This window comes from Heloderma suspectum, chromosome 2 (genome assembly GCF_057233095.1).
Source record: "Heloderma suspectum isolate Gila_16-S chromosome 2, 16-S_ref, whole genome shotgun sequence".
Taxonomy (NCBI): domain Eukaryota; kingdom Metazoa; phylum Chordata; class Lepidosauria; order Squamata; family Helodermatidae; genus Heloderma; species Heloderma suspectum.
This window is the reverse complement of record NC_139459.1, coordinates 63,747,795-63,757,459: the sequence shown is the minus strand read 5'-3', so window position 1 is coordinate 63,757,459 and position 9,665 is coordinate 63,747,795. Positions and strand designations below refer to the sequence as shown.

Genomic DNA, 9,665 nt, shown 5'->3' with positions numbered 1-9,665 from the left:
GACCTAATTGGGTGATATTTTCTTGGAATTCTTTTTCCAGGCACCTGTGCTCAAAAAGTTATTCCCTTTCCTTGGAATACCTCACATTCTTCCAATACATTTCAAATTTCTCCACAGGGCCACCAAATGAAACCCCACTTGCACTAAATGCATTGTAAAAATTTCAGACGGATGTTTCGCAACATCAGGGCTGATAGCAAATCTTTTCCAGTTTTGCTCACCTTTCAAGCTCCTTTTGTGATGCATATGAGTCATGCTGCATGGGGTGGAGCAAGCAGGATGATAATTTTCACCATCTTGTGGAAGATGTATTGGCTGTCCTGGGTAGGGCCAAACATGCACCTTGAAAGAACAAGTTTGAACCTTGGGAGTGCTCTGGATCTGAGTCTCTGACTTGCTTCTTTGGTGGAGGCTTTGCTCAGCAATGCTGTCCTCCCCTGCACAATAGCTGATGTGTTTGCAGATGGAGGAGGCAGCACTCTCCCGTGCCTTCTCCCTAGACTTCAGGCTCCACCCTCAGCACTGGCATGACATCATCATCATAATCATCATTATTATTATTTACATTTCTATACCGCCCAATAGTCGGAGTTCTCTGGGCAGTTTACAAAGATTAAAAACATTTAAAATACACAGATTAAAAACCATTTACATAAAAAAATGCATGAACAGACAATATACACAAAAGAAACATATATCTAAAACAAATTCAAACAATCTCAAAAACAAACAACCACAACCATAAGACATTCCACAATCAATTAAACACTTACCGTATACTGCCGAATGCCTGGGACATGCATCCAGGCATCTCCACTTAATGTGCCCCATCTCTCCCCAGCCCTGGACTCAACTCCATCCCTGCCCAAAGCCTGTTGTACATCAGGCAGCAGAACAGCTCTGCATCCTGGGCAAATGCCTAGAAATGGAACAGCATTTTTTTGAAGGCTTGTAGTTTGAAGAGGTACTGTATCCCCACAGGAGTTTTGCTGTGGGTTTGCTGTGAGGTCGTTCAGGGCACATGACGTTGTGGCTATCCCACAGCCACCCTGTAGTCTGTGCCGGAAAAAACATTTTTTCTGAGACTACTTTTAGTCTGATTCTTTTCCGTAATTCGGCTTCTCTGCACTTCTGCTGCGGTGTGCCCAGCCACATTTGCTCCGGAATGATAGACCTGCCCAGGGATGTGTCTTTCACCTGGCAATGACCTCACTGACCCCAGTCAAGAGGTGTGTCCCCTCCCTGTATTTTTCCCGATGTTTCCACCATTTTGTGGCTGGCCGTTCAGGAGTTCTGAGCTACCTCGTGGTATTTACTTTGCCTTGCCTACCACTAAACTCTAGTGCAAAGTAAAGGTGTGCTCAGCCCAGCAGCCTCGAACTTTTTTTTAAAGCCTCTTAAATTGATAAGGCATAAAAGCTCAACGTCGACATAGTGCATTAGCGTAACATCGTGAACCCGAAGTAAGCGCTCCAGTTTTGCCACCTGCAGCCACCTGGGGGGAGTGGAGTTCTTTACAAGTAAGATATGGGGTGGGGGGACATAGAGTAAAAAAAAAAAAGTGGAGAGACCAATGAGAGAGGCTTGTTTCCCATGCCTGTCCAGGCTCCCCACTGCTACTACATTATGAATAGAGAGCAACTAATTTTCCCTGTGTGTACAGATTTCCCTGAAGAAACTAAAATCCCAGTCCTCCAGTGCAACATCTAAAAGTTCCTGAGAGCTCTCTCTTTCCCTTTCTCATAAGAGAATCTCCCGTAAACTGGAAAGAACATTACTATGTTACATAACAGCACAGAAACTACTGGACATCAAAGAAGCACAACATCGCATAAGCTATTTAAGAGAGCATCAGAGAAGCAAAAGAGCGCTTTAGGGCAAGTTACTAAAGTTAGCCGTTAACCCTTTCACTTCAGGGGAGCAAGGTGTATTTCTTACTTCTGAGTAAACATGCACAGAAAGCGGCGGGGGCAGGAGGTATGTTAAAGACTGAAAGCAGGCTACCTAAAGTTATTGAGTGTCCCCACTACTGCAGTAATGTGAGGGGTGGCTGCTGCCCTGCTGGGGATTTTCTCAATGGGAAAAACTACTTCTTTGGAGGAAACAAGAAGGAATGGGGCATCCTAGGACAGTGCTGGGTCAAAGAGGAATGCCCAGGATGGGACATGGCCAGCCCCTTCATCCTTTTGTATAGATGCACTATAGCAAATCTAGGGTAAGTCGGTAAGTCAAAATAGCACATATGGAGAAATCTTCTCTTTGGTGCTACGCGGAGGCAGGGCAAAGTCCCCCAGGAAAGAACTGCTCCACCTGATGGTTCCAGCACCCTAATTAAAATGAAATCAATGGGTCTGCGCATGTAGTCCTGTCACTATTGTGCTATTGCAGTTCTAGAGGGAAAATACATGTTTAAAAAATTGAAAGGGGAGGGTCGGACATAGGTTGAGCAGGGTGGGTGCGCTAACACACGCACTGGCCAGAGAAAGCAGAAGGGGTGGAAGAAGGCGAGAGTGGGAGGGAGGGAACAGGCTCTCTAAATGATGATGTGGATGAGACTCCACCCAGTAGCCACCCAAACAATTCATGGTAATTCACAGTAAATTGCTGTGTGACCTGCTAAGGTCTAAACTAGCTTTGGGATAATCCAGGTTTTTAAGCCCCGTGTGTCTGCAGATGGAGCAGATTTGACTTCAGTAAAAAGCACAGCAAAGTGGAGAGCAAACTAAACCCATCATCATGGGGATTCCCCTCTCAATTCTCCTTCTTCAATCTACAATCTCATTAAACCTGTGTTGGTTATAAAGTGGGGTGTAGAACCGCAGGCCTGAGGGCCAAATCTGGCCCTCCTGGGGTTCCCAAGAAGGCCACACACCCTTCCCCAGGCCCCATCCCTTCTCCCTGGCTGCTGATTGTTTGGTGGTTTTCCAGCTTTTGTGGTTTTTTTCCCCCCATTCTAAAAGGCTGACATGCCTCTCCTAAGGTTTAGTTTCTGGCAGTAAGAGCTTTCACCTAAAAGATGCTGGTGTTTTGGGTATTTTGGCCCTGCCCCTTTTGGCCCTGCTCCCTTCCCCTGGCCCCACCCCCTTCCCAAACCACTGTTTGTTGGGTGGTTTCTTGGATTTTGTGCAAGTTTATTTCCCCATACGAACAGGTTGAAATGCCTCCCATAAGGCATAGTTACCAGGAGTAAGAACTTTACACTAAAATATGCTGATATTTGGTATTTTTAGCCCTGCCCCCTTTGCCTTTCTCTCCACCCAACGATGGAATATGACTCCCAAGAGCGTCTCTGGAATGTATTTGGCTGTCTGGCTGAAAGACCTTCAACACCCCTGAAATAAAGGATACAAGATAACAAAGTGCTTGGACTAGATTATCTTCATTTAAGAGTTTACAATTCTGTTACATTATTCAGTTATATACAGTGGACATAGCAACTACTGTATCATAATGTAGCCAGCAACTAGTTTTGTTCAGATAAATTGGTAGACAAAAGATTTTATGGCATAGCAACATCTAGGCCGTACTGCACTTTTGTTCACGAGACTCTGCTTTGTACTTGGGTTTACATACCATGAATTACAGCCTAATGAATCCACCCAATCAATTTGTACAGAATTTGATCATTCTTGTCTTCAAATCATCACTTTTCTTCATTAAACAAAAAAAACCAAAAAACACTCCTGGCTATTTCTCTTCAAAAGTCTCAGTCCCATTTCCAAAAGCAGGCATGACTGGAAAGTTTCCAGAATTGCTAATGCTCATAATGGTGTGATCAGCCCCGAACACTTGCCTTCCAAAGGAAATGATTCATTTATTAAGGCTGTAATTATAGGCAATGAAACAGCTGGCTATGGGGGTTTTAGCCAGACCTAAAGTACTTCCCAACATCTGTTCTTTTGAGGAAGAGCAGGGCAGTGACTCCTAAGATGGAAAAACAGCAGATTCTCTATAAGGAACAGTGCAATAAAGAGGTCATTTTTTTCAACCTATTGTCCTTAAGATGCAAGAGGAAAGAAAGCACTCTTCAAAACCTTCATATTCTTAAGCTGCTGTGTTTATGGTTTAGTCCAGAATCAATCATCTGAGCCTGGGAATCACTGATGTTGCCAGGGTTAGATCTCTGGGCACAGATCCGGGACCCCCAGATGACACTGGCAACGTCTTCTTTCTCCTTCTGTATTTTTATTCCAGGGTGGATGGGCTGCTGCAGAGCAAAGCTCCATAGTTGCATCTGTCACCTTGATTTCCTAATCTCAGAGTGCCTGTAGAATTCATGTGGGCCCAGAAAGGCACTCTGGGAAATGAAGATGGCAGGCGTGACTGCAGAGCTTTACTCTGCAGCAGCGCACCCACCCTGGAAAAAAGGGGCTTAAAAAAAAAAAAAGACTGACACTTCTGCTGCTGCCAGTATCCCAGTAAACTAGGGGTGGGTGTGGGTAGATGAACAGTTCATTGATGATACATTAAGGGAGCAATCCTATGGCCACTAGTCAGCAGCTAGATGGCCATAGGATCAGTGGGTTTCTGGGAACCAACCTCAGAGCCCGTGCTCCAAGGTCGGTTCCCAGAGAACCGACCTTCCCCCCTTCCGCACTGCCTCGCAGGCAACGCAGAACAGACCCATGATCCACACTCAGAAGAGGAGCACGGAGCAGCCAAAATGGGGTGTTCCTGGGGGCGCCCTGGGGCGGGGAAGGCGGAAATGCCAGTACAACACCTCCTCTGTGTCATCCAGCAGCCTCCACCCCTGCTCCGCCCTCCCGCAGCTAGACAGCCAAAATTGGCTGTCTAGCCACAAATGCAGGGCAGGAGAAGGGCGGAGGGGCCGATCCCCTCCGTGCTTCTCCTGCCCTGCATTGGATAGGTGGTCACCTCCGAGTTTAGAGGCAAACACCTATACCCATAGAATTGCACCCTTAAGTGGTTTTAGGTGGAAACTGTAGGTGACAATAAGTGGTGTTCTATTGTTTTCTCTTCTGGGTCTGTCCTTCAGGAGATTGGTTGGGATGGTTCCAAAGAATCATGAGTGATAGGAAAATAGCTACTAGTCCTTCCCTGCAAACAGTTGTGCAGGAGCTCACACAGTGCTATATTACATAGCTTCTACAACAGTTCTATAGGACTACCTGTTGCGCAAGTGGTCCTGAAGAATTTCTTCTGGTTTATTTCACCTTAAAAAAAATGCTAAAAAATATAGCAGCTACCGCTAATATTTTATTTATTTGTTTGATTTATTAGCTGCCCATCTGGCTGGCTACCTGGCCACTCTAGGCGGCGTACAATACTAATAACAAATTTACATAATCACTGAACCAAAAAAATGTAACAAAACAGCACTGCTCTAGAAAACCCTAACCCACCCCAAATGCCCGCCTGAACAGCCAGGTTTTTAATGCCTGGTGGAAGCTCATCAAAGAGGGGGCATGGTGGAGGTCTCTAGGAAGGGAATTCCAGAGAGTGGGGCCACCACAGAAAAGGCCCTCTCCCTAGTCCTCACCAGCCCAGCTGTCCTGGTTGATGGGACAGACAAAAGGCCTACTGAGGCCGATCTCACTGAGTGGTGTCCCTGGTGTTGTTGAAGGCACTCCTTAAGATAGACTGGGCCAAAACCATATAGGGTTTTAAAGGTCAGTGCCAACACCTTGAATTGGGCCCGAAAAACAACTGGTAACCAGTTCAACTCCTTCAGCACTGGAGTGATGTGGTCTCGCCAACAGCTGCCTTTAATCAGGCAGGCTGCTGCATTCTGTACCAGCTGCAATTTCTGAACCACCTTCAAGGGTAGCCCCACATAGAGTGCATTACAGTAGTCTAGGTGAGAGGAGACCAGGGCATGAACTACTGATGGGACCAGACGGTTAGGGAGATAGGGGCGCAGCTGCTGTATCAGATGGAGTTGGTACAGCACTGCTCGGCTCATGGCTGACACCTGAGCCTCCATGGACCGCTGAGGTATGTATCAATTTTTCTGTGAATGGAAGACACAGTCCTTATGTGGAAGGGCACTCTTGTATCCAAGCCATGAAAAACACATGGAAACAAAAGACTATTGGCTAAAGCCATTATTATTATTATTATTATTATTATTACCACCACCACCACTACTACTACTACTACTACTACATTTCTATACTGCCCAATAGCCAGAGCTCTCTGGGCAGTTTACAAAGATTAAAAACACTAAAAATACAATATACAGAGATTGTATATGCCATGGAAGGGGAACTTGTGGCCCTCCAGATGTTGTTGGACTACATCTCCCATCATTCCTGACCATTGACCATGCTGAGGATGAATCAGAGCCCAACATCTGGAGGACCGCTGTCTCCTCACAGCTTAAGTTAAGAAGGTCTTTTATTGTTATAGTGAACTGCTTTAGACTAAATTCCTCAACAATATTTAATTTTATGAAAGGAAAGGATCATTCTCTGCCAGACACTTCAAAGTAGTTTCAGTAGTGAAGAGGACAGTAGGAAGACATCTGGATACACAGTTCAAAGGTGAGTCATTCAGGCTTTGTTTTCCCATTCTACTAAGTTACTACCTGGCAGGTGAGTGCCTCAGTTTAATAACTCCTATTCTGTTAGAAAATTAAGGGGACGTTTCAGTCTGAGAAAAATGGTTCACATCTATAGCTACCCTAAAGAACAAACATCCCAATAATTTTCCCTGTGGAAGACACCATGAGTTGTTGTTAAACCCCATTCCCAATATTCATGCCCAGGGCAGGGCTGAAGTAGTCTCTCGCTAAATGTGTGATTTATTTGCATGCCTATTACCATGCCATTTGGACTAAACCCGCAATGACCAACACCATAAAACTGTCCTGGGCTAGCACTCATAGTGAATTAAGGCAACATTTTCACCATTAGTACAGAGCTGCCAGGAACAAAAACAGCCAACCACAAGCAGACTGATTTTGTGTATTGTCTCTACTGGGCAGCTTTTCCCAACCTGGTGCTCTCCAGATGTTTTGGACAACTTCCAGGATTCCTGACAATTGGCCATACTGATGGGAGCTGGAGTCCAAAACATCTGGAGAGCACTAGGCTGGGAAAAGCTGCTATTGGGTATAGCTGGAATTACCTGCCTTTAGTTCTTACAAGTTGAATATACTATAAATAAAAACATTGTAAGATACACTCACCCAAATTAGGCAGGTGCCAAGGACCAAATAGTAGAACACTGAAAGGATAGAAACCACACGACCACAGACTGCTTCTTCCTAGTCACATTAATAAAACAATTCACATTCCAGATACCTTTAAGCATAAAATATTCTTACATAAAACAAAACTCTAAGTCGATCCACCTAAGGTAATTCAGAACCTGCACTGCTTCGTTTATTGTCTTGTCGTTGTGTGTAGTGTTCTGCAATTAGCCGATATCCCACTACCACAAAAGCCTTTTTAAAAACATGACAAGGTTTAACCTTTCAAAAACACATCTAAAGCACACAATAGGGTGGGGAGAAGTCATTGGAATTAATTAAGCTATAAATTCAATGGGAAAGAACAAATTAAAAATTGTGATAACATTGTTAGCAGCAATTAAACCAATGTCAGTGAAAAAATGAAAAGTCATCAAAAGAATGCACAAAGGACAGGGAAATTCACGTGGTATTGTTTTTTTAGAATTTAGTTTTTTGTTTTCACTTTGTGTTTTATTCTAGCAGATTATAAAACAGCAGTTGGGATGCAGAATTCCCCAGGAGAGATGGCAGTCCTGAAGGTATTTTTTGCCTTATTCAGACATCCATATGATCATACCTGCTCCATCGGCACTCTATGGCTGAATCTACACCTAGCAGTTTTACCGTTATCATACTGCAGTGATAACTGTTGGTGCCCATTGGTGTCATGTGCACCAATAGTTATCATTGCAGTATGATAACAATAAAATTGCTATGTGTAGATTCAACCTATATGCATCTTCAGCAGAAGGTCTGAAATACCCAATATGCAAGCTGTATTCATGATTGCTCCTGGCATATAGAAGGGGAAGAAATGGAAGCAGTGACAGATTTTATTTTCTTGGGCTCCAAGATCACCGCAGATGGTGACTGTAGCCATGAAATTAAAAGACGCTTGCTCCTTGGGAGGAAAGCTATGGCAAACCTAGACAGCATAGTAAGAAGCAGACACATCACCTTGCCGACAAAGATTCGTATAATCAAAGCTATGGTTTTCCCAGTAGCAACGTATGGCTGTGAGAGCTGGAAGGCTGAGCACCAAAGAATTGATGACTTCAAACTGTGGTGCTGCAGAAGATTCTTACGAGTCCCCTGGACTGCAAGGCGGTCAAATCAGCCCATCCTAAAGGAAATCAACCCTGAGTGCTCAGTGGAAGGACAGATACTGAAGCTGAAGCTCAAATATTTTGGCCACCTAATGCAAAGAGAAAACTCCCTGGAAAAGACCCTGATGCTGGGAAAGATTGAAGGCAAAAGGAGAAGGGGATGGCAGAGGAGGAGATGGCTAGATAGCATCACCGATGCAATGAATATGAATTTGAGCACACTCCGGGAGAGAGCGGGGGACAGGAAGGTCTGGCGTGCTATGGTCCATGGGGTCATGAAGAATCAGACACGACTTAATGACTGAACAACAAAATTCATGATTGTGGACCCCTAAATAGGCGAAGTCTGTCAACACAGGTCCAGTCCGAGACATTTCGCTGCCAGAAACAGAACAGCAAATACCCACCCAACAAATCAAGATGCATAAGACCCAAGACTAGCTAACAGAGCAATCCTATAGGGCAGCTTTCCCCAACATGGGGCCCTTCAGATGTGTTGGACTACAACTCCCATAATTCTTAACCAGCATAATCCCCAATGAACCTGGTGTTGGACTACAACTCCCATAATCTGCAGCTAGAATGATCATTGGAAATCATCTAGGAGAGAACACACTATAATATGTGACTGATGCTTGTAGTTTTAATATCCGAATTCATCATCCCTGCTTAAGATGAAGTACACCAACTAATGAGAATATTATGGGCAGTATCCAGTAGCGCTGCTGCATCTCCGCTCATTCCATTGAGCCTGCAGAACCGATTGCTAGAGCAACAGAACGAGGGCATCCTAAAGCAGCCCTGGAAATGAGCGGAAATGCTTGTTTCCAGAATTGGACAGGTCAGCAGAGCTCCTTTGTACAAGCTCTGCTGACCTGCCCCATGCCAGAAACTAGTGTTTCTGCTCATTTCCAATTGCTTCAGGGACTGCTAGTTTTCCGTTGTGCTAGCGGTTAGGTCATGCTAGCACTGGACACTGCCCTATGTGTGTATTAAACAATAGGGAGAAAGAGCATAGGCATTTATTATGGGGCATCAGAATGTCTATCACATAGGAGATAGAAAGGAGATAGAAAAGTGTCAGGGTAGACACTGAGCCCATAGAATCCCAGAGTAGTTCTGATGCTGAGGAAGAGCAGTCAGTCCTTCGGGAGAGAAGCGCGCTCCTTTTTTCCCAGGACCAACAGCTGACGGAGATTCCTCCCACCCACATTCCTAGTTTAGAAAGCAGTCCAGGGAGTGACTCAGCACAGATAGCAGACTGGGGGGGATGCGCGGCGCAGACGCAGAGAGCGGCGCCAAATGGTTCACGCTCAAAGAACGGTTGCGCCCAGAGGATCCAAGGGAAAAGGGGAGGGATTCTC

General features: G+C 45.0%; 1 protein-coding gene across 1 annotated transcript in view; it reads right to left on the bottom strand.

Annotated features, from left to right (window-relative positions):
* Window positions 1-3,365: 3,365 nt before the first annotated feature.
* LOC146352312 (uncharacterized) overlaps window positions 3,366-9,665 on the bottom strand; it is a 109,426-nt gene continuing 103,126 nt past the window's right edge. Inside the window, exons 12-13 of the mRNA XM_084833792.1 lie at window positions 7,151-7,228; window positions 3,366-3,924 (exon numbers count right to left, since the gene is read on the bottom strand). Of these exons, the coding sequence (XP_084689918.1) occupies window positions 3,863-3,924; window positions 7,151-7,228 (140 nt within the window). The 3' untranslated portion in view covers window positions 3,366-3,862. The remainder of the gene's footprint in view (window positions 3,925-7,150; window positions 7,229-9,665) is intronic.